The sequence below is a fragment of the Octopus bimaculoides genome, chromosome 19 (genome assembly GCF_046866305.1).
Source record: "Octopus bimaculoides isolate indiv1 chromosome 19, ASM4686630v1, whole genome shotgun sequence".
NCBI lineage: Eukaryota > Metazoa > Mollusca > Cephalopoda > Octopoda > Octopodidae > Octopus > Octopus bimaculoides.
Genome location: NC_142946.1, coordinates 2,271,033 through 2,297,084, shown reverse-complemented (window position 1 = coordinate 2,297,084; position 26,052 = coordinate 2,271,033). Strand labels below are relative to the sequence as shown.

Here is a 26,052-nt window from a genome sequence, read left to right as displayed (position 1 = left end):
GGGTTAAAGTAAGGGTCAGCGATGGTTGAATCAATAAACAAACTTCTGAGTAGACAAGACAGCAGTAGGTCTTATTAGTCCACCTAGCTCAAAATAGGTGCCGTGAGATATGGTTGTGTTCGTTAGTGTAAGAAGTGACAACACTCTGTAATTGTAGAGTGTATCTGTTAGTTTGTACCTTCACAGAGCTGAGTTTGGTTCCTCCCAGAGAATCTTTACCATCCACTTTTACATGATGGTGCCATGTTAAAAGCACCCAGCACACTGTAAAGTGGTGGTGTTAGAAAGGGCATCTGGCCATGGAAACCAAGCCAATTTTACTTAGCTTGGCGTATCTTCTCAAACACAGCAAACCGCCCGAAATCTTGGTCCTTTGTCATCTCCTCTCTGCGAGGCCCAGCATCTGAAGATCCTTTCTCACCACTTCTTCCAGGGTATACCCCTTCCACAATTCGAGATTGGCACTTTTGAAACAAAAGCAGTGTATTCCAACAGAAATATGGTAATGAACGGATTAAAGTGGACAGAAAAGAAACAACTGAAAACATCAACAGAATTTATTTTTCAGCAAAAGACAATGGTTTAGGTTATAATAAACTGGATGTGGAAACATTTCTTGGTCACATTTAGTCCAATTCAATCTAGTTTGTTTCCCATTCGGTCTTCTCAACTTGCTGATCACAGTCCTAAGCAAGGATTAAACTGTACGTTTTATATATATATAAAATAGAGAGAGTGGTTCATGTAATCAGGATTCTTTGAAGAACATTTCCATTGTATTCCTATAAACTGTTTCTGCAACAGTGTTAATGTCTTCGGACCGAGCTGTTGTTACCACTTCAAGAACTTGGCTGAAATGAGAAAAGTGGAATTTTGAAAATATAAGAAACAAAATTAAGTCTTGTGTTAATAATTTAATGGAGAACAAATACGGCAAATTGAATCATTCAGTTGCTCATCATCATATTTAACGGAGCTGTTTTGGCTTCGTTTCTACAGCTGGATGCCCTTCCAAACAGTGACCACTTCAGAGTTTACTGGGTACTTTATACATGGCATCAGCACATAATTCTAAAAAATTGCTCTTTTACTAGTTTTGGGTGAGGCTATTGCCAAATTGTTAATGTTCTACTGATGAAATGGAATGGAATAAAATAAAATATTTGAAACATTGCATTCAAGAATTTGTCAGCTGATGCTGGAGCACTCAACAAATTCTTGAATGTTAATATTTGATTCTATTTCCTTGCCTTGGAAAAATTTAAAACTTTCTCTCTACCTATACAAGTTACTTACATAATATTTGCAGGTTCATTTCGACTTTTCACACAAAATCCTTTCTCCCATTTCTCTTTCTTCTTTGTTGGGAAAGTTGTCTTAATGAATTTTGCTCCAGCATGGGTCGGCCGAATCTCACACCATGGAGCATCTAGATATGATTTTAGAAAAATAGAAAAGAAGTCAATAACTTGAGCTTATAATTATTTTTTATTTAAACTAGTTTCAAATCAGTATCTGTAACCATGCGGGAACACTATCATTATTTATGCCACCTTGTTTGACAAAATGGTTAGTCCCCATAACTCAGTAGGGAGCGTTTCTCTGGCGTATTATTTTCCTCCCTGGATGGGATGCCAATCTCTTGTAGGATTATTCAGTTTTAATAGCTAAGTGGACACGGAATATAAAATGAAATATTTTGCTCAAGGACACATTGCATTGCCTCGTCCAGAAATCGAACCCACAATCTTACAATCACGAGTCCAACCCCTTAAACCACTGAGCTAATCAGACGCACAATTATAGTCACTGGAATGAAGTTGGGAAATCCATTCCTTCAGCTCAGGTTCCGTTTCATTATGTGGAGTCGATAAAGTTCTCATTCCCCCGCCTTTTCCCCAAAGTGCAAACTGGTAAGGCATCTCTGAGCTTGATTTGCTACGATTTCCAACCCCTCGCCATTTCCCCCAGTAATGCCAGACGCGCGTTCAACCGTTTGCTTGGATTTATTTTCGTTTTACAATCCAATTTGTGTAAGAGACGTAATATAGTGGTGTCTACCATATAGCTTATCATCGTTGATTACTTCCCCTACCGAAATACGGTCTGACTACTTTCATTCATCGTGACGGAACTTATACAAACTCTGATATTGACGAAGAAAATACTAAATGTTAATAAATATCTCATTTCTTACCTGTTTCTATCATCATTCTTTCCAGTGGTATGGAACACATGGCATCAATATTTTCTTGGGTCTTCAAAGAACTTTGAATTTAAAAGATATATAAATTATATTATATTGTATAGCTATCAGTGTACTGTACTGAATGTAAGTCACGTGATCACGTGACCGACCAGACTATCAGATGTTGTTACACATCGCCGGTCACAATGCGTTTTTGCATTGTTTTCGCCTTCAAATGACACCACAGCGCTGGGGGTTGGCGAGCAGGCCAACATTCCTCCCTGATCGAAAGGGGACTGGTGGAATGAAGTGTTTTGCTGAAGAACACAACGTGCCACCCAGGCAGGGAATTGAACCCACGACATAGCGATCATGAGTGAAACAGCCTTACCACTAGATCACACACCCTCACTTAATGTAAGTACGTTGTAAAAAAGCAAATTCACTGCTGCATTCGTCTGGAGATATAATATCTATTACGGCTGTGCTGTGATTGGAAAGCAAACTTTTTACCACACAGTCACACGTGCACCTTATATGTGACCATGTGTGTATCGTTGGCGATTTTCTTTCTCCGTCTCCCCTTCTTTGGACTTCTTCTATATTTCTGATGAAGAGCTCTGCTCGAAACATGAAATCCTCTTTCTTTTCTTTCCTGAGCATCCAATAACACAATTATGTGTACCACATCCTTGCATTTTTTTTTCTTGCTTGTTCTTGTTTGGATTGACTATATATATATGTATGTATGTATGTGTAGTTACACTCTTGGAGTAGTTGGCATTATGAAGGGCATCCAGCCATAGAAACCCTGCCAAATCAGACTGGAGTCTGATGCAGCACCTCAGCTTGCCAGCCCTGGTCAAACCGTCCAACCCATGCCAGCATAAACAACACATGTTTAATGATGATGGTGATGATAGTAGTAGTCCAAGAATCTATAAGTCAGAAAAACAAGCACTCATATATTCACCAAATGAATGAGTACGTTAATACTTATGCATTACAGTTCTACAAATTCATTTCAGCTGAATTTACTGATTGGTTTCAGATGCATGAGAAAAGCTATTAAAAAGACTATGAAGTGGAAAGCTTTTTTTATTTGACAGAGCAAAGTCTGAACAATTCTGTCTTAGATCTGGGAAATTCTCAACCAGACAAGGAACTAGAACACTTTGAAACTCATCTCTTGGCCATAATACCCTGGCCAAAATTGAAAGAAGGAAGAAGTACGTGGAAAAAAAAAAAAGTAAGTAATAATCCAACAAACAGTTGGTAAATGCCACTTACCATCCATTGATGCCAATATAAAGACCTTCTTCTATCAAAGCTGCAGCTTCTTCTTTGCTTCCTGTGAAAGAATGAACCTAAAAAAATGGTTAAATGGTGAAAATATACACATGTACACATACATGCATAGATGCAGACATATACACATGGCCTGGTGACTATATAAAATATTTCACATATATATATATGCACACACACACAGATAGATAGATAGAGAGATACACAACCACATGTATACACATATATATATATTTTATTCTTTTGCTTGTTTCAGTCATTTGACTATGGCCTTGTTATGGGAAAAAGTGTATAACTCTCCTTTTGACCTACGACCTCAGCCATGTCAGGCAAAATTCGAATGGACAGGAGCTGACCTATTTAGGCACAATCTCTGCTGCAGTATGTCTGTCCTTCTAGCTGCCACGGCTGCTATAAATACCATGGTCAACAGAGAGATAGAAAGGTTCATGGCAGACTACTTTCTCAAAATATGCAAGACAAGATGACATAAAGCCAACCATATTGTATCACATAATACTTGTAATCACGTGTCCTTGTCATATAAGGTATCGTTCATTGCTAAGTCTCCCAGAAATACATGTCCAGCTAGGGAGAAATATTACCTTATTAAGGAACAAGTGAAGTTTGCTGACAGGAAGGACATCAGGCCGTAGAAAATCTGGCTCAACAAATTTTGTTTGACCTATGCAAGCATGGAAAATTGGATATTACTATGATTATAATAATGCAGTGGCAATCCAAGGTTTTGAGTGTATTAAGGATCAGAAGTTTGAGTCAAAGAGTCATTGAGAGTGAGTTAGAAGAAACAGGAATTGTTCTGGTTCAACTTACCACTGCTCCTGTAATGCGGTGTTTGTTTCTTTTTATGATGTCCAAAAAATCATCAGAACAGTTTCTGGAATGTAGAAACATTGGTAACTTTACCTCTTCGGCAATGGCAAACTGTTTCTCAAAGTACCTAAAGGTAATAATAAATAATAATAATAATAATAATAATAATAATAATAACAAGAGCACTCAGAGAGTGCAAACCTCCACCAGCATCCTCTCAATGATTAGCCGGAGATGATTTTTAAAATGAGAATATCTGAAATAAACTCGAATTCTCTCACAGACAAGAATACTGAAAATGAACCCAACCGCTCTCAAAAATTAAGTAAAAAAAAACAGAGAAATAATCCAGAACCCTTGTCCGGTACCAGATCGATCTCAAAATCTAATCAGTTCGTGCTATTCACAAGGCCAAACATCCTTGAAAGTTTTATCCAAAAGTGGTTCTTGAGAAATCTTGTCCACAGACAAACAAACAAGACTGAAAACAATACCTGTGCCTTTGATACGGCAGAGGTAATAATGATTGCAAATTTTGGCACAAGGCCAGCAAAACTCAGAATGGAGCCATGGGCAAGACCCCCAAAAGGATGAAAGTCAAAGCTGAGCTCGGCAGAATTTGGATTTAGAATATAAAGATGGATGAAATGTTGCAAAGCAATTTGCTAGGTGTGCTAACGATTTTGCCAGCTTCATAATAATAATAATAATAATAATAATAATCACCATCTCTCTCTCTCTCCAATCACATCTCATTGTCTTAAAATAAAGGACGCATTGGATAACATGGTCCTGGGTTCTCTGAACATAAAGAATTTGACTGGATGGGCATGGCTGAACTATGTCTTGACCATAAACCTACAACATCAACAAAAAATAACATCAAAACAACAACATAGTACAAAGTGTGTTACTTACTTCAGTTGAATGTCTTTTGGACAGAAATTCAGACGATCGTAATCTGAAAAATATAAGAAATGGAATTTTAATGAAAGACGAGGGTGGTGATGGTGGTGGTGATGGTGATGGTGATTAAGATATGATGGTTTATTGGTTGAAAACTCATACATACATACATAAATATGTATGTATATGTATATATATATATATATATATATATATATATATATAATATACTATTCTGTGATCAACAAAAACATACTCCACCTGGTGAGAGATATATATTATTTAATTACACAATACACATATATATATAGAGAGAGAGACTGAGAGAGAGAGAGAGAAGTAAAGAGTAAGAGTAATATAAACTCACCTAAGCCACATTCCCCAACAGCCACAATTTTGTCCTTGTTGGACAAGATAAGGGTCGTTAAATCCTTGATGTATTTCTCAGGGTCACCAGATTCTTCAAACTCCCCACATCTTGTGGGATGACATCCAGCAGTGCTGAACAAACGTTCTAGAAATAGGACAAATATTATGGCCTTTATATAAAATATAAAATAAATAGATATTTTTGTGAAGGAAATTTACAAAAATTCACAAACCATGTGTCTTGGCCAATTCCAGGCCCTTTTGAGATTCTTCAAGGTTTCCCCCTGTTACCATAATCTGAAAAAGAGGGCATATTAGTCTTAATTGTAGTTGTTGTTCTTGTTGTGCAGCTGGGGGTTAGCTCTGATGAAACAGACCTAAATCAATCTAAAATCAATACATAGAAAGTCTCTGTGCAGTCAGTTGATCTGCTAGAAATATCAGTCAAACAAACTGGCCATCTGATAAACCTGCCAGAGATTGCTCCTAATAGGACAAAGTTATTATTATTAAGTGATCTGAATTAAAACCTATTAGAATTTCATGTTAATTTAAGTTGCAAATACCACCTTATTAAAGACAAAGTTCTTCATTATTTTCAAAATTATTTGAAACAACAGAAATATGGTAACCATCCCTTCTTCTATTAGACAAACGTTCAGTGTAAAAGTGATCTAAATAAAAACCTTTACTTAAAACTTCATGAAAATTTACATTCTAAGCATTAGCTTAATAATGGCAAACATATCTTTCTAAATTCTTCATTATCATATGCCATCATCATCATCATTCCATAGATAGATAGGTAGATAGATAGATAGACAGATAGATAGACAGACAGATAGACAGATGGATGGATGGATAGATAGATAGACAGACAGATAGATAGACAGATACAAAAAGAAAGACTCATACAAACCTTTTCAAGTCCTTGATTAAAAGCTCTTTTTAGCACCTCATCTAAGTCACCTGGAATAAAGTGATAAAGAATTCCATGGTAACAGAAATGATTGAGTCATTAACCATGCTTCAATACTCTAGTGATATGACCAACTGTGACTCTTCTTCTCTCACACACACACAAATAAATAATAAGATGAATGACTTACCTTCATGTTTTTTGGAACCATGGTAGCATCCTTCATACATCGGATCTACAAGAAAAATGAAATGAGAATGATTAAAACACGTATTTTTTCTGTCTTTGTTGCTAGTCTTAACCATAAACTTTGTCCCTATCCTTGTAATTTCTTCATCCCAGTCACTAAGACTCAGTTACATGATTATCCTCCTTTTCTTGTCTTGTCTTCACTGTATCAAGTGCCTAACAACTATATCCAATGGTTGTTAATGCCGTTAAAGAAGTAGGTCTATCTCAAGGTGCAGAAACTGTCAGAAAACTTTGTAAGACAGCTGATGAAGGTTAAAGTTCTTTTTTTTTTCTCTTTGATAAAAGCATGTAGTTACATGCTTTTATCATTTGTGCGGTCAAGATATTTGCCTCTAAATTATATTGTTTCAGGCTTAGTCCTACCTCATGGCATCTTGAGCAATTATCTGATGGAAACTGAAAGAAGCCACTTGTATGTATATTAAATATACATACATATATATGTATGTATATATATATATATATATATATATATATATATATATATATATATATATACATATATATATATGTATATATATACACATACATATGTATATATATACACATACATATATGTGTGTATATATATATATATATATATATATATATATGTATGTATGTATAATATACATACAAGTGGCTTCTTTCAGTTTCCATCAGATAATGTGTGTGTGTGTGTGCAATAATTGTCAACCAGTGTAACTGACATACAGGCAGTGCTGTTCATTTTCAATCTTCCATGAAAACATGTTTGGCCATGGAGAAATACTAACTTGCTTGGAAACAGGAGTTGGTTGGCAACAAAAAAGGCATCCGGCCTTAGAAAATCTGTCTCAATGAATTTTGTCTGACCCATGCAAGTATTGAAAAATGACGTTGATAATGATTCTCTCTCTCTCTCTCACACACACACACACACTCTAACACAATTTCCTGTCTAAGCCTATGAGAAACAAGACATTGAAAATTTGCACTTACCTGTTAAGTTTGCTCCAATATCTGTAAATATTTAAACAACATCAATAATAATGAAGCAAATTTTAAAAAATATTTCGTACAAGTGTATCTAAAAACATATATGCATCAAATGAATAGTAAACACTACATTTTATAAAGAGGTACAAAAAGTGAATTTGTGTGTGCATCTGTGTATGCATACAGATTGAATTTTCAACTAGATATTACAAAAACATTCATAAGTTAATCCAAACAAGAAGTTTTCAGCCGGTTTTTCCAGATATATTTGGAGATTGAAAGAAACTAGTGACAGCACATTTTATATAACTCTGTCTATTCTTATTTTTGCTTCTGCTTAAAAGTATGGGAGTAACAGAAATAACCTGAATTATCATCTTTGCATATATATATATATATATATATATATATATATATATGTATATATATATATATATATATATATATATATATATATATATATATATATAGGGAGAATTCACAAAAACACAAAAGATGAAGGCAGGTGGTGTAGACAACAAACAGATGTATTAGTATAACGCTTGGGAAGTGAAAAAGTTTTTAACGTTTCGAGCCTACGCTCTTACACAGAAAGAAACAGGGAGAGAAATCGAAGAATGTGTAGTGGCTAGCGATCTATCATGGCGAGTGTATATCTTGGTATCATTGTATAAGGGGAAGAAAGACAGGTATTATGTAATACACAAATATGAATTAGTGTTGAAATAGGGATGTCGGTGTCGGAGGGGCAACAGGTAAATTCCTGCCACCTGTTGAAATGTCAATGAAGTTTATATATATATATATATATATATATATATATAGACATATACACATATATATGAATATAAACAATGAAGAACAAACAAGGAACTGTATTATCAGACGGTCAGGAAGGGATGGCAAGTTCGAAGGAAGGGACACGTGGTTACATTTTGAAATGACAGGAATATATATTGTTGTGTCTAAGGAGAATCATTATGCCAATATTAACACATGCACCGGTTTAATTCCACTCAGTTTTATTATTAATCAATTGGTTAAATATCCAAACGAATTATTTAACTTCGTTAAACAGTTAGTCGTTTGTTTATATATCTCCTGTGTGCATGTTTGTATTTGTCTCCCACCATAGCTTCGCAACCGGTGTTGGTTTGTTTATGTCAACGTCACTGAAGGTTAGGCAAAAAAGAAGGGACCGATAGAATCTGCACAAGGCTTAGAAAAAAAGTACAGGGATCGATGTGTTCGATTAAACCAGCCAAGGCACTCCAGTATGGCCGCAGGCTAAGTAAAAGATATATATATACATGTATGTGTATTTATATATATGAACAAATAATACGCACACTCAATAACATATTGAGTACTGTCTTCTTTTAACCATTTCTGTCTATTTCTACAGATAATCACTAATTTCTTTTCTAAAGATCATTAAAAAAAAAAGCAAAGAAGAGTAAAAAGAAAAAAATCTGAGGAAGCTTAAGGAATCGAAACTGCATCGACATTTCAACGGGTGGCGGGAATTTACCTGTTGCCCCTCCGACGCCGGCATGTCTATTTCAACACTAATTCATATTTGTATATTACATAATACCTGTCTTTCTTCTCCATATACAATGATACCAAGATACACATAGTCTATATATATATATATATGTATATATCTACATACATGTTAAAGGAAACAAACACGTTTTCACACACATGATCTCTCAGTGTTTCATACAATCAAACACACACACACAACAGGCTGTTGTTGTCGGAAGTTTTAACGAAGTTGAAGGAAATATCTAATGGAGGCATCTGGAAGAAAGTGTGTCAGATGCTGAGTGAATTAAAATCAAAGTGACCAATGAGCTGCGGCTTCAGCCGGTTTAGTAAACAGCGATTGGTCAGTGATCGGAATCATTAATTACGTCACGTAGGTGTCCAGTGTTAAGCTGGCTGGGGTGGAAGTCAGGACGGAACTTCTGGTTATTTACTGTTGTTTTGCAAAAAAAGCAACAGTGAACCCTCTTCTAAAGATGGTAAGTACAACAATAATATCGATATCTATCATTCAAGGAACGTAAATGTATGGATTTTAACTTTAAAATGTCCTTCCGCGGTAAATTAATTTCATTCACATTTGTTTTGTTTGTGTGAATTTAAAATTTTTATTTATGTAATTGTTCATTTCATTGGCGACCGGTTTCGATTCCCGGTCAACGCCAAATAATGCACCATCACTACCGTTGACAGCAACAATATAACCACGAGGAAGCTTCTAGGTTATTTGTTCTTAACCGTTTTAATATCAGGACCAGATCAAAAAACTTAATTTTTTTTTTTAGGGGGTCGCACCAAAAAAAAAAAAAAAAGATATAACTGAATTAAAGAAAATGTTATATTTATAAAGAGAAGACCATCGTGAGGAGGGGGTTCTAGAAGGATTTTTGAGGGCTGCATGCGGCCCTGGGAGCGAGCAGCGGTGAAGAACCGCTGCTCTATAGACCTGCTAAAAATAATAGCCAAGTCACACTCCAAACAAGAAAGGACATATCTAACTATGAGAGTCCTTATATTACTTTTACAAAGACGGGACAGTCATGGTTAGGATGGACTTATGATCATAGGTTGTACTCACTCAGAGTTGACCTGGTGTTAAACAAACAACGGCAACAATATTTTATTTTTAAAAATCTTGGTCCATCCATTCATCTAATCTCTCTTTTAAAATGTTCTCCGATCTTTCTGGTCCTTGAATAGCAAGGAACTCTTTATACGTTCAAGTTATATATATGTCTTGCGAAATAGTTCGACATATTTCTTAAAAGCAAAAAAGCTTATTTGAATGGCCTTGGAAGTAAGAAGAAACGAATGCTACACTTCCCTGTCTTATAAATATTTTGATGACGGAATGTCTTCTCTAGAGGACTTGAAACGGGACCTTTTCACTTGTTTATAAACATATCTGCAGTACCTTTCCTTGTACTCAAGGAATGATTTGATTAAAACTTTTTGTTTCTACATAAAATCTAAACAGTCTTAAGAATCGAGTCTTCATTTGCTCATTCTCAGAATATTTTCGTTTAGCTGTTACAGGTTTTTCTTTTCGTGTCTTGTTTGTAAATAAAAACGATTACAAACTTCTAGATTTTGTAAATAAAAAAAAAAGCAAGTTTAACTTGACATTATTCTGTTTTCTATTTAATTAATTGAATTAAAACGAACTCGAACAACACGGCAGCGTGGCAGTCAAACTGAGTAATGTATAAACTTCATAATAATTATCCACTGTGGTGGCTATATTAATAGTAGTAGTAGTAGTAGTAGTAGTAATAATCATTTATTTGAGAACAAAAGATTATTCTTTTCGAAGGGGCCTGTCCCTGTGTGATCGTTTGACTTGTTAAAAATAGCAACCAAATCTCTGAAATCACACCCGAAGCATCCTTAAGGACTACATTATCCTGTGATTGATATTAAAGGTAGGTGATTACGGTTGAATTACCTTTGATTGTAATTCTGCATTAACCAAAGCTGGTCTGGCCCTTAAACTACAACAGTTCTGAAAGTGGGAGCTTCACTCTTCAGGGAGGCCCACTCTACTAGAAATAGCAGCCAAATATCCCTCAGTCTAGAGCTACCGAATCCCCACCTCACCCACTATCTTTCTCAAATATTTATAACAAAGATAGAAAGAACTTTTTTTTTTTAACATAAGAGATCGAAACTTGATAAAAAGAAAAAAACTGAAATTATTTTAACGAAGCTATTTCATTGTTTGATATTGTTTGGAAAATAAGTGGTCATTTTTATCGGCTAGAAATAGCAATCAAATCTCCCTGAACAATTAGTAAAGATCTGGGGTAAATACCCGACCCCACCTTTTTGGTTGTTGGTTAAAACATTTAGAAGAAATATATCAATAATAATAATAATGATTAATTCTGAAGTTGTAACATTTAAATTCAAAGGAAGACTATTATAACAATTGTAATCTTAAAGAAGACGGTAAGACGATTCGATAATATTTCGGCATTGTCTGCCGTTAATTCAATATTTCATTTTTCTAGGAATATAAATTTAACAAAAATGAATTAGTGGTTTTATGGGCTGCATGTGTTGCTACCATTTGACCATATTCCGCACCGTGGATGTGTCTGTGATTGATTATAAAAACCGGAATTGGTTTGGCGGAAAGCGAAACTGCACGAACCGCACGCGACAGTATCTTTGACTATATATATAAAGGCATAACTATATATATAAAATGCATATTTTTGAGTGATATTTTACAAAGATACGTTTTTAGAGTGTAGATTACGATTATGTCGATTACATAGCATTTTCGGCGGGATTCTAATCGCAGTACACCATATAACCCCACATGCGAATTTGTTATACACACTGGAATTTGTTCGGTTATGAAAAGATTTTCTCTAATCCCCGCCCCTCATAAATTTTCACACTTTTTCCGAATTTTTTTTTTTTCATCACAGTATTAAAATACAGTCAGTCCGAATTTGCTATTAGTTTCTGTTTTATAATTGTTGAAATCCTAATTCAAAAAGTTTAAATGCACACAGCCTAGATCGAAACCACGGCTAAGTCAACCTTATACAATGTGTTCTTGATGTAAATAAGTCGACTTGTCAACTGGTATCAAGGTGGACGGTCTGAGCTATTTCTTCAGTTTTTATCTCCATTCGCGTCATTTATATGCGAATCTGTGTGCGCCCTATGTCTGACTATTAAGTTTGACTCCCAAAATTCGGGTGTCTTTATCATATTGGTAGGACATCAAGAGTTCATGGTCGTTACTGTTAACCGTTTCTAGTCAGTGTGACGTTAAAGGTCGCCGTCAATGTTTACTTGTTACTATGTAGTACACTTTTAATTATCATCATTAATCATTTAACGTCAGTTTCCCATCTGTTTACCGTGTTCTAATATGCCGGTCCTGGTGAATATATGCCACGTTGTGTTTCCCTGTGCTTTTCATGGCCTTCAATCAGTTTCATCGGCAAAATTTCACTTTGTGTCGCTGTACTTTCTGAAGGTTTAGATGCTACACAATCACATTTTCATTCAATTACACCCATATTCCCGTGTAATTAATCAACCAATTTGGCGCAATGTTGGCGCTTTTTTTTTATGTATTGTGATTTTAATCGTATTCCTACCAAACACATGCACAAAGCCACCTATTTAGAGAGAGGGTTAGTCTATTATACTTCTGTTCGCATCTAGGATGCTATATAGCAACATTAAATCCACTTCAGTATTTGACTAATGCTTAATTTTATTTAAACGACTTCAGAAGGATGGGAAGGAAAACTCCTCTTCGACAGGATTTGAACTCAAAACGTACTGGGACGTATCACTAAGGCCAATAAGAGCTGTGCTGATTTATTTGTTATAAAACTAGAGTGAATGAAGAACCTACCAATAAACTTGAACATGTTGGTAATTAGACGCGTAACAACTCGACGTGAATTAATCATCCAAGCCAATGCACTTGCCTCTATCTTGGGACGGAGTTTAATTGAATGGTCGCTTATATACACGAATATAGTGGTGTTAGTGCGTGGAGCTATGATGTAAGCGACCTCGCAAAAAAACTTAGCTTTTCTATTTTAATTAACAAACTTTTAATTACAATAAATAAATAAATGAAATCCGAAAAAGGCTATTCATGGTCAGGGTCGTCAACATGGTTAATAGAATTACTAAAATGAGTTGATATGTTGTGAGAAGAAGCCAGTTTTAATTAGAAATGTTTTGATAATTTTTAAATGAGAGTTTAAGGGAGTCGCATTTCTCACGGAACTTTTATCTTATTTTACAAATGTCTAAAAATTCCTCGCGTTTGCTTCTTCTTTCGTTCTGACTTTGCAATGATTCTCTAAACCCTTGTTGATGGTTGTTTCATCCTTAAAATCCCGAACTATTGACTCTTAGAGTAGATCTAAGAATGCGAGTAGTTTCTGCTTCCTTCATATTAAAATACTTTATTTAGATTCCCCCAACTGTCTAAGCGATTTTGCTTGAAATAATATTTAAAATAGATATCTATTGGCAAAACGTTTAAAACACCCAGCCACCAAAAAACAAAAAGGTGTAATAGGTGTAAAAAAATGTAATAAATTAATATGAAAACAAAAAATTGCACCAACGAACCGGGGGTGGGGAGAGGACTTTCGGAAAATTCACAAAATGCGATTTTTTCCCTAACTTTTAGGAAAATGAAATTTTATATAAATACCTTTCAAATGGCATAGATTACGATTATAAAGAAATTTGTGGGGAAACTTTTTTCCGAGGACTTTCGATGAGAAAGAAATTCATAAATTGTTTTGTTGCTTGAATGTAATGGGAAAAAAATGGTTTAAAAAAAATTTATTAGATTCATTTATTTTTCGTTTGAGTAATAGAAAAAGTAAATGAGTGGAAATAGAACCGGTGTGCGTGTGTTAATCAGGCATTAAAACAGAATAACTCTTCCCAGATACAATAAAAATATGCTTCAACACACGAATTCACATAAAGAATCTTGCATACCAAATAAAAACGAAATAATAGAAAAAGGTTTTTAAAAAGATCCCAATGGTGGAGATATGCTAGAAACAACAGCTAAATCGTCCTTAACTCTTTTCCCACAGTGAAACTCCGTTCAGCACTCTATTTATGAATTTGTTTCTCTCCATGGTACAGGAGATCTTTAATTTCTTTCACTTCAAAAGTCTTTTATCGTAATCTATGCCGTTTGCAAGGTTTTTATATAAAATTTCATGAAAACAAATTATATTCATTTTCCTAAAACAATTAGATCTTGGCTGGGACTTCGTTGACTCCCTGACTCTAAAAGATGGTTTAATGGTGTAGAATTTTATTTGTACACAGTTCCTGTTTAAAACCCAGGTTAGCCCTGACTTAACACGATTTAGATCAACTAAATCCATTTTCTTTTGACATTTCATGGCATACTCTGATCACTGCTCCCGCTCTTTTATAAGATTGTATGGTGGGGGTTGAATGAAATGTGGCTGCTATTTCTAGCTACGAAATAGAGGCTACCTCATAATTCATAATGGCCGTAATAATATTATCGCTCTCTCTCTCTCTTTTCACCCTCTCTATCTCGTCTCTCCTATCCCTTTCTCTCGCTCTTGTTTCTCCCTTTCTCTATCAATCTCTCCCTTTCTGAAAGCTTGGGTCGCTTACATCAATTAATCAGAGAGTGAAGACCCAGGAGGAGGTAAGTGGCCCATCTAAGATCTCTGACAACCTGTCGGGTAAGCGCCAACTTTCTCTTTTGAGAAATTTCACTTGAAAATCGATGGATCAATGAATGGTCAATCGCTTTTCTTGTTTTGTACATTTTTGTTCTTTTTAAACAACTCCATCCACCCAAAACATTGCAGACCAGCAGCATTTTCTGAAAAAAATGATTCATACGGAAACGATTATTATTATTACAATGACTCTCTGTGCGATTTTGTATTCTATAATATTTCTCTTCGTTTATATCTTGTGGCAAATTCATTTGTTATTAAAATAAAACGGTTGTTATTTTCGCGATTGTTGTTTGTAGAATGGAAGAAAGTGTGGAGATTCGCTCTTTCCTTAGATCTGATTATAAACAAGTGCGTGTTTGTTAATTTGGCATTTTCAAATTCCCATGTTGGAAGAAAAAATAACGCAAGAAACGTTACATTTCTGCCATTTTTTTTTTTAATCCAAACTGAATAATAATAATTTCTTAAATATCTATAATTATATATTGGCGCTGCTATTTTATTGACGTAGTTTAGTTAAGATGATTGACACTTACCAACGGGGTGGAGGATCACTATTGTTATAGTAAAGGGGAAAAAATAAAATCCTGTAAATTATTAGGAAATCGAAATAGTCTTCGGTGACGCCACAACATTATCTATATATATAAAAATGAGAATGTCTGTTTGTCTGTCTGTGTGTGTGTGTGTGTATCCCTAAAACTCGAGAATTACGCAACCAATTTCATTCAAATTTTACACATGCCTTACTTAGGGTTCCAGTTGTGTTTTAGTCAAAAAAAATTTTTTAACTTCTTGCAGAGTTCGAGCCCACGGCAACATAATATCTCCTCCACTATTTAAGTTTTATATGTCAAAAGTGAAACAAAAACACTCATGTCAAATACTTTCACTTTAAAAATGGAACTATTCCGCTAACTGAAACAATCACATTTCGATACTGTAATGACAGATACTTTCAGAGAGAGAGAGAGAGATGTATATGTATATATATATATATAGATGTATATGTACACGTATATGTATAGATATATATGCATACATGTATATCTATACATATATACACCCATCACACACATACACATGGACACAAACACACACATTAGTCATTTGTTTTCTTATCCAAAACTACGTCAAAAGTACTGAATGGATCTTTATGAAATTTGGAAATTACATTCTATGCATAACGGCCATAACTCCCATGAAAATTCATATATTTTTGATGTTGATGAAATTTTAAACCGAACATAACAGATAAGCATTATTTGTAATTCAACGGTCCAAAATTTTAAGACTACCCTTTCAGATATACTTACATTGTGATTTCTGCAATGTGGTGCATAAATTGTCAAGTAAATGAGACGCATCTTTGCCCCCACTGATTCACTTGCAAAGTATTGAGTAAAATTATTTCGTTGCAGACCTCCTTTGAGTCTTTTTATTATCACTGCGACACACATAGTCCCCAGTTGGTAACATTGATTTCAAGGCCTTCCCAGATGAGAGACTGGTTATTCTAAGACATTTATCGATTGTAAATTTTGTCTGCAATTTGGAAATTATATTCTATGCATAACGGCCATAACTCCCATGAAAATTCATATATTTTGGATGTTGATGAAATTTTAACCCGAACATAACAGATGAGCACTGTCTGTAGCTGGTCTTCTCTTGGAAGAGCCCCGCTTCTCACATGGACAACTGTATGTTGGCTGCTCAAGGGTGGGCAGCAAAAAAAAAACCTATTTGCATATGCTCCACAAGGGAAAACAAGGAACATTGTTTACAACGAGGTGTTATAATCACAACAGCAAGAAAATATGTACATGATCACCTTCTTTTACGAAACTTCATTGACTTTCATATATTTATATTGATATACATATATATACGTGTGTTTGGGTGCATGTGTGTGTGTATATATATATATATATCTATATATAAAGATGAGAATGTGTCTGTGTGAATCCCTAAAACTCGAGAGCTACACAACTCTCTTTTACAAACCCAGTGAAAGTACATATATTTCATATGTCAAAGAAATTCAAGCAATACATATAACACCAAAGTTAAAAACATTCCCAACAATTCCACAATCCCCAACCTCCAGAGCTATTGAAGAAACTATCATCATCAACTGACAAAGATTCCTAACATTTGCAAAACAAAATTAGACAATACGACGCTGTACTACAGATGACATCATTTGGAACCACAAGAGATTTAACTGAGGCAGCATTCATCCAAACTATCAAGATCCAACCTCAGATTTATCATCGCATTGTCTCTCTACTACCTCTGTCAAATGAATCGCCAAAATTGGCCTTTCATTATTTATAATCTGTACCTCTTTGTTTGGTTACGAAATAAGATACACAAAAACGTGTTTCTGAATTACGTGTATTTACTTTATATACATATGAGTTGAAAACTTTCTTCTAGCATTCCACTTAATATCTATGTTCCATGCTGGCATGGATTGGAGAGTTATTAATGTAGAAATATGGTATCGTAGCTACTAACAGTTGAGGGTTGCGTAGTCTAGACGGCGTTTTTAGATTTCATTATTCTCTTTAACCCGGGCAATGCCGAGTGTTTCTGCTAGTTAATTATAAGATTGTAATTTCGCTTTCACCATGTCGCATGGCCAGGTTTGGCAAGAGAGTAAATATTGTTGATTAGAATCAGTGTGTTTACTGAAACGTAATTGGAATGCAGGATTTGAATTCTTATGGGCAATAATATTAAACACTGTCTGATATGTAACATTAGTGGTCCATTGCTTCTGGCACAAAGACATTTTAGATTCTGAGTTTTCAGTTTGTATTTCATCCCCATCGAGGATGAGATAAGATAAATACTGTTCTGGAGTCATTTCAGATGACCAGACTTTTCTCTTATAGATTTACGATATGATGTCATTATGGAGAATTGGTATTATTTGGTCAACAGAATGACCCAAGAAAAAGAAAAAAGATTTTTGCATTATTTAGTTATGGCTGTTATCTTTGAGTCCTTTTTACTGAGATAAACTACGTGTTGTTCAGCTCTAATTAAGCAGATCCACTTTGTTTTTTAAGTATTATCCAATGTGTCCTTCATTTTCGAACTTGTTAGTATGAGGTAGTATCAAAAAGTTACCAGACTAATTGTGTAACGCGCCAACAGATGGCAGCACATGGTTGCACACACAGTGAAAGCTAGCAGCGACCTTCATGAGGCAGTGTGCCGAGTGATATTACTTTGTTTACTTTGTGAAATTAGTGTTTTTGTGATCACGTGTATGCTGTAGTCTGCGATTTTGTTATGGATAAGAACAAAGACTCAATGTTAACTGAGCAGCCATATGATCAAAGACATTCTAGCCATGACCACCCCATCTGTATTTCACAGTATGTGCTGGGATGTGTAAAGTTGTGAGCTGTTGCTTTTGTTATCTTCCTCCCTTCTTTCTCTACTTGAGAAGAATTCTTTATTATCTTCTTGTTTTTATTGAACCGAACTTAATTTTTGTATCTAAAGTTTTTGTAATAACTGTTACATTTTGAATTTTTTTTTTTCTGTGTCATTGTTTAATTACAGTAATAATAATTCTTTTACTTAGCTTCTGAGGGCAATTATGTTAAAATTTCAGTCAGACATCCAAGAATATGAAATGTTGAGATTCAAGGGTTAACAAAACCTGTGGGGCAGATCAAGTTTGTAAAATAGAAACAGGAGCGAAAGACTTTATACAATTAGATGTGAGGATTTGTAATATAGACACCTAACCAGAAATCTGGTGGAGGAGGAGACTCAATTGTATCAGTCTTAATATTTGGTTGGTATCTTTTTTTATTGATCCTCAAAAGATTAAAGACAGTGTTGACCGAGGCAGGACTTGTGCCTGGAAAATAGCCGGGGCTAATTTCCACAAGGCATTTTGTCCAACACTCAAACAACTGGCCAGTGAAGTTGTGAACTTTGAGGCTAGAACTTGACCCTTTAGCATTTAAACTGGCCATAGTCGGCCAAAATATTCTACTTATTTTACATCTATTCAAACTGAACAGATCTGACCTCACGCCTATCCTGCAATGTCATTCTAAAAAGAAACAATATCATCATTGAAATCATGAAGCTAAAAGACAAAGCATGATTACTTCAACACAATGTCAATAAAATAAGCATAACATTTGACTAAGTTTTCTGAATGCTAAACGGCTAAAGAAGTATTCCAAAAGTCAAACTCCTTTTAATTCTTTTAGAATTCATCAGCAAACGCTTTTGTTCTTACTTTCTCAGTTGTTATTATATATTTCTTTGTTATTTCTTTCTTTGTAGTTGTTCTAAATAATGAACATATTTGGAGCTCCTTCCGGTTTCACAGGTGATGGAAGCAACATGTTTATGGGAACAAATACAGCCAACTATAATCCAATGAAGGATATTGAGGTAGGTTGCACCTATGTGTGTGTGTGTTTGTTTACAATGATGCAGTGTCAAATATTGGTGAACTAGAACCAGTGACATTGTTGTCACTTGACAACAGATTATCCACTAGCTTTATGCTTGTCAAGGCATATGGAATAACAGATAAGTGAGGATATCCGTCTATAAGCCAATATCTCAATAATATACTCATCTAACTTATGGTAGTATAGAGAAACAAAATGAACAAACGAGACGACCAAGTTGTGACATACAAACTATTGACGTCAGAGTTAAAAGTTCATATAACTGTCTTTTTTTTATGCTTGTTGGTAAATCTGCTGTTACAAAATTGTCTTCCATTTCTTTGATGGTTAGGATGGTAGAAAAATTGTCAACCAGTTATTGTTTAACCCTAGGTTAATCTTGATCAAATAGACTTTTGATACCCACCTATTTCAACTGTGACCATCCTGTTTTGTTCTTGGAGTATCTAGGCTTACATTAGTCAGTTTTTCCTTCTCTTTTCTAAGCTGGTGATTTATTTGAAGGGGCTTAGGTGGCCATTTATAGAAGATTAAATGACCATGTAAAAGCCCCCTTTGTTCAATGACACAAATCACCAGTTTTAAACTGATCTAAATTACAACCTTCCATCAAAATTTCATGTTAATTTGTTCCAAACACTGACTTAATAACGACAGTTATTTTACCAAGGGGCTGAAGGGGTTGACACGAGGAAGGGTGTGTGTCTGTCATAACACTGCTTCAAAAAGTGTCTCATCCAACCCATGCCAATATGTAAAAAGGACAAAAATAATGATGTACAAAAAAAAGCTTATTTGGCGGGGGGAGGGGAGTGTGTTTACAGAATTCCCTCCCTTGTCATAATCGGCTTTGATTGTGATTGTCTATTTCGGACATTGATGTCTAAAGGTAAGGCATGACTCACATATCTGATCTACTGATCAGGGGTGCATCTACATGGTTAATCAGCAATCTGGGAATTATAGTCAAATCTAGGTCACTTTGAGTGATGTGGTTCTAGATACACTATACCTTAAAAGGATAGAAATATCTTTGGTAATAAATCTGTTTAATCAGGGCTTAGCCATGGATAAATAACAAGCCAGGACGGTCATGATGCAATCGTCATTGATAATAAATCTACTCCATCAAAGCAGACCACGTCTTAGTTTCCTTGGATTTTTCTCTGCATTTTAAAAATTTGTTCCTTTGTTATTATATGCTGATTTTTTTTTTTTTTTTTTTTCTGTTCATTGTCTTTAGGTGACTTCACCTCCAGATGATAGTGTTACTGTGGTGAAATTCAGTCCAAGCACTTTACCCTCCACCTACCTCATCGCTGGTAGCTGGGACAACAATGTGAGTGAAAGAGTTTTGAATTCTAATTCTGAGATTTGTAGAACAGAATGGAAAACAAGTGAATTGCAAGTTGAGTTTGTGTGTCTCTGTCTGATCTAGTTTTTGATTGTTGGTTGTCACCGCTTTCTGTTTTCTTAAGGTTGCACGTATGACTGTATGATAAAGAAATATGTTTCCTAATCATGTGCTTTCAAGTTCGATTCCAGCTTTGTAGCATCGTGGACAAGTGTGTTATACTATAGACTTGACCGATTGTTAAATGAATGAAATTTGGTACATAGAAGAGAGTGTGTATGTGGATATATATATATATATATATATATATATATATATATATATATATATATATGAGAGAGAGAGAAATAGAAAAATTGCTCTTCATATTTGTGGTTCCAAAAGTGTTACTCAGGCACTCCACTATTAAGTCTACTGCATCTTACAGCAGAAACAGCTGTAAGCTAATGCAGTACATAAGACACTTGTTTATTCCTTTGTCATCTTACTTTCTTGTTACTGTTCTGTATTTGAATAAATCTTTGTTCTGAAACATACATATATTGAGTTCTACACCAGGTTTTAGTCTTGCTATGCTAAAGCAAAACTTTATACACACAAACACAATATGTACAAATTCTAAATTGCCAATTTTTATAGGTTCGGTGCTGGGAAGTACAACCAAATGGCCAAACCATTCCAAAGGCTCAACAGACACATACAGGTGCTGTACTTGATGCCGACTGGAGCGATGTGAGTATTCTTTCTGGTTTTGTACGTATGTCTAGGGTTAAGAGCTATCCTCCACTCTGTTTTCTGGATTCTAAGTTTAAATGTTAAAATTGGAGGTTTTGTTTTACTAAAATCAGTCTGTGGGAAGCCACTCTCAAGCAGCTTGGTATTAAGAGGATAAAAATTCTGTGGGGTGGGGTGGGGATTTAATTTTGTCTAAATCTGAATTGACAAAGAAAAGTTTAAATATATTTTTGAAGCAGTCAGCCTTGTCTTCTTTCTAGAACATTTTTTTTTTAACCTAAAATATGAGGTTAATTAGATTGACCTGATTATGTAATAGGGAATTAGCTGTTATATATATATTGGTTGGCGTTAGGAAGGGCATCCAGCTGTAGAAACTCTGCCAAATCAGACTGGAGCCTGGTGTTGCCATCTGGTTTCACCAGTCCTCAGTCAAATCGTCCAACCCATGCTAGCATGGAAAGTGGACGTTAAACGATGATGATGATGATGATATTGGAGACCTTTTTCTGTTTTGATAAAATTTTGCAAATTTGTTTTTTTCTTTTTAATGCAGGATGGAACGAAAGTGTTTACAGCATCGTGTGACAAGACTGCAAAAATGTGGGATTTAGCAAGCAATCAGACTGTTCAAATAGCTCAGGTATGTAACATTTGGTGGTGGTATTTGGCATAAGATATAGAGTGAAGTTGGTTTGATCTTAATATAGATATCTATTGATCACATTGTTAGAGCTGATTATCACCTGACAGTATTTAGTTTCATTTATACTCACAGGCATTTAAATACCAGTCATGTATTGAGGTCACTTCAATTGATTCATAACTCCTCTTTTTCCCTCCTGACAAAACCTAGGCTTCATATTCTCTTCTAATTCATGAGATCCACTTGTAAGATCATTATAATTTCCAAACAAATTCACTAATTTTGCACTTAAACACTTAATATTAAACTGATGTTTTTTTTTTTCTTTGTTTTCAGCATGATGCACCTATTAAAACAGTCCACTGGATCAAGGCCCCATCTTACTCTTGTGTGATGACAGGAAGCTGGGATAAGACTTTAAAGGTAATCCAACAAACACAGGACACCGCTGCCATTCATTGGCTACAACTTGCATAGAACAAACACGATGACAGACATACCACACGTCTCAATCCTTTGTAATTGTCCTGAATTCATCAACAGTTGGAGCTCAACTGTCCTTCTGATTATTGAGCATAATGTTTGAAAAATGCTTGTGTCCACCCTTCCAGATAATAATGTTTCCCAGTTAATGACATGGTTGGATGGCAACTCTTGGTATCTCACACACTTCCTGGCAAACAATCTGCTGTCTTGCTGTAGTCAGCTCTAAGAATGGTGGCCACAAAGTTGCTCGTTGGGCACTTTCACTGTCCAGGTTACATTAAAAAGGAGATGTTATGTTTGTGTCATTTGAACCTGTCTCTCTCTCTTTCTTACAAATTTGTAACCCTGAGCCAATCTAAGGTATCAATATTAGCTGAGGTATGACCATTTGATGCAGTATGAATATTTGACAAGTAAATTCTGATATTGTGATGTTGTATTTCTGTTTGCAGTTTTGGGACACCCGAAGTCCAACCCCTATGCTCGTGATTAACTTGCCTGAAAGATGTTACTGTGCTGATGTTGTAAGTATCATAAAAGGATTATAATTGTTTCATTGCATAAGGCAGCAAACTGTCAGTCGTTAGCATGCCAGGCAAAATGCTTAGCAGTATTTCGTCTGCCGCTACGTTCCGATTTCAAATTCTGCCGAAGTCGACTTTACCTTTCCTCCTTTCAGACTTGATAAATTAAGTACCAGTTGCATACTGGATTCGATCTAATTGACTGGACCCCCTCCCCACAAATTTCAGGCCTTGTGCCTAGAATAGAAAGGATTATTATTTTGTTGCATGTGTTTTTGTTCTTCATGTTCTTCGAGCCTGAAAAGCCCGAGACAGAATCTTTGGGAAAATATGACCTGTTCCAAGGAAGCCAAATATTTGGAGCACTCATGTGTCTGTCTTGATGACCAACTGTTTCAGGTAGTAAGATAGTCTTTAGGAGGAATTGACCTACAATATTTTAGTGATTAAACAAGACAATGAAAAAGGAATCGTCTCTCATACTGTGATAAAATTCAAATTTTCTGTTATTTTTGTTTTTGGTGTGTTGGTTCTGACAGCTGTTCTCCAATTAATAATAATAAACTAAAATTTGTTTGTTTCTTCCTTGCAGAAATATCCAATGGCTGTCGTAGGAACAGCTGGAAGAGGTTTGATAATATACCAACTGGAAAACCAACCACAAGAGTTTAGGAAAATAGATTCTCCATTAAAATTCCAGGTAGATGAATGTTTTTTTTTGTTTTTAACTACAGAGTTTTTGAGTATTTTTGTTGTTTACAAGTATTAATTGGATATTTTGTCAGTTACATTAGTGTGTAACCTTGACTTGACATCATGTAATGTTTGTGGTTGATGTGACTTTCAAGCAAGCAAATCTTGTTCATTTCCACTCTTTCATGAAAAGAATGTCTACCCGTGGGACATGTTTGTCTGTCTGTTTGTCCCTATATAATCTTATCTACATCTCTTTCTCATATCAATCCATTATGTCTATTTCTAGCACCGATGTGTGAGTGTATTCATGGACAAGAAAAGTAACCAACCAACGGGCTTTGCCCTTGGCAGCATTGAGGGCAGGGTGGCTATCCACTATGTACAGTCGACCAATCCAAAGGACAACTTCACATTTAAATGTCATCGACTGAATGGAAGCACAAATGGCATGCAGGATATTTATGCTGTGAGTAGATTCCTATAATCCTGTTGTTGCTGTTATTGTCATTTAACCGTAAACCTACAAATCTATGATTGAAGCTGTCCCATCCTCATGTATTTTCTTTTCTGAAACTCAATGTTTCTAGGACTTCCTTATTCAATGCATCCTTTCTTTTTTTAAGATTAAGGGTGTGATTCAAAATTAATTTACATTTGCACACAAACACACAGCAGTGGTGTGTGTTTAATCTTTTAGCATTCAGCTTCTTCTGTCAAATGTAATGTTTATTTATTCACATTGTTTTTAATTAATCATGTGTTTATCTTGTAGCTTCGAAATTGTAATGATGTAATTGTATATTTTTAGAATGATATTGATGGGTAGGTGTGATAGGCTGGATCTGGCTGGTTTGAATATAAAATAGGCATATTTGGGCCAGATAGGGTCAGTTTAGATGATAAAGGGTTAAGAAATATATGAGCGTGTGTATGCCTGTGTCTTCTTGTGTTTCATTGTGTAATAGTTTGAAATTGATGTCACTGTCATATAAGTGGTGTCATTCGTTTCCAGTATATTCTGTGAGAGAATGCAAAAATACACACACCTATATAAATGCGTATTTGTGATTTGCAGGTGAATGGCATTGCTTTCCATCCAGTCCACGGTACTTTAGCCACTGTTGGTTCTGATGGAAGGTTCAGTTTCTGGGATAAAGATGCACGGACCAAGTTAAAAAATTCCGAACAGTTTGATCAACCCCTGACTACTTGTTCCTTCAATGCTCAAGGAAACATATTTGCTTATGCTTCCAGCTATGATTGGTCAAAGGTTCGTATTCTGTATTCTTACACCACTCGTTTCTCTTTTCTTTCCCGCTCTTGCTGTCTCTTTCTCCTCCTGCCCTTCTGTCGCCCTCCCTGCCACTCCTACTCTCTCTCTCCCTGTTCCTTTGTCCCTCTCACACCCATCCCATACCCTCAGTTCTGTTTCCTTGCTCTATATTTCTCCCTCTCTTTCTTTTCTCTTCAGGGCCATGAAAGTTTTGACCCACAGAGAATGAAGCCACACATATTTTTAAGATCTTGCTTTGACGAACTGAAGCCAAGCTCTAAAAAGAGTTGAGTTGCAGACACCACCTCCACCACCACCTCCACCGCCACCGCCATGCACTGCAAAACCAACATACCAAAGAAAAACACAAAGGAAGCAAAGCAAAAAAACAAAGAACTAATAAAGAAATTAGTCCTCATATTCTGGTGGGAAATTAATTAGTGCCTGACCAGTTGTCTTTTGTATGTGTTTGTGGGTCTCTGTTTGTAAAGCATTCATCTCTCTCTGTGTTGCCCTTATTTTTCCTTACATTCTGGGTTGGTTAGAAATAACGGGATGGGGTGGGGAGGTTTTGGGGATATTTTTCAAGAAAAAAGCAAGGGGTTGTGGGTTGGGGTGAACTTAAGATTAGTTAATTCTTGTTGTAAACCTGTTTTTTTGCTCTTTACTTTTTTTTTTAATCCTTGGAATTATTTTAAAAAAATTAACTGGGTATGTAACTGTAACTTTTTTTTTTTAATTCAATAAAAGATACAATTTTTTCTTTTTTCTTTTCCTTGAAGTAAACATGACAAAGCTCTGATGTTCGCAAAGTTTTTTTTTTTTTTTTTTTTTTTTTTTTTTTTTTTTTGTAGATCCAGCT

At 35.3% G+C, this 26,052-nt stretch overlaps 2 protein-coding genes across 10 annotated transcripts; one reads left to right on the top strand and one right to left on the bottom strand.

Annotated features, from left to right (window-relative positions):
• Positions 1–539: 539 nt before the first annotated feature.
• Positions 540–13,300, bottom strand: LOC106880384 (deoxyribonuclease TATDN1). 8 transcript variants are annotated; one of them, XM_014930291.3, is made up of 12 exons: positions 13,168–13,300; positions 7,737–7,757; positions 6,715–6,759; positions 6,525–6,574; positions 5,839–5,902; positions 5,604–5,750; positions 5,249–5,291; positions 4,331–4,394; positions 3,479–3,555; positions 2,198–2,268; positions 1,297–1,429; positions 540–851 (listed from the first exon to the last, which is right to left on the bottom strand). In XM_014930291.3, the coding sequence occupies exons 1-12, from the start codon at positions 13,223–13,225 to the stop codon at positions 749–751; spliced, it is 876 nt and encodes a 291-aa protein (XP_014785777.1). In that variant the 5' UTR covers positions 13,226–13,300; the 3' UTR covers positions 540–748. The 8 variants fall into 8 exon arrangements, with proteins under 8 accessions (XP_014785777.1, XP_014785775.1, XP_089222602.1 ...); XM_014930289.3 differs by having other exon boundaries at positions 4,331–4,457; positions 13,168–13,297; XM_089366476.1 differs by lacking the exon at positions 13,168–13,300 and adding an exon at positions 10,363–12,531 and having other exon boundaries at positions 4,331–4,457.
• On the top strand, positions 9,658–25,951 carry LOC106880383 (mRNA export factor). Of its 2 annotated transcripts, none has more exons than XM_014930287.3 (11): positions 9,658–9,763; positions 19,343–19,453; positions 20,720–20,815; positions 21,470–21,562; positions 22,122–22,208; positions 22,548–22,634; positions 23,150–23,221; positions 23,814–23,921; positions 24,204–24,383; positions 24,993–25,187; positions 25,389–25,951. In XM_014930287.3, the coding sequence occupies exons 2-11, from the start codon at positions 19,355–19,357 to the stop codon at positions 25,479–25,481; spliced, it is 1,110 nt and encodes a 369-aa protein (XP_014785773.1). In that variant the 5' UTR covers positions 9,658–9,763; positions 19,343–19,354; the 3' UTR covers positions 25,482–25,951. The 2 variants fall into 2 exon arrangements, with proteins under 2 accessions (XP_014785773.1, XP_014785774.1); XM_014930288.3 differs by lacking the exon at positions 9,658–9,763 and adding an exon at positions 14,957–15,016.
• Positions 25,952–26,052: the final 101 nt, after the last annotated feature.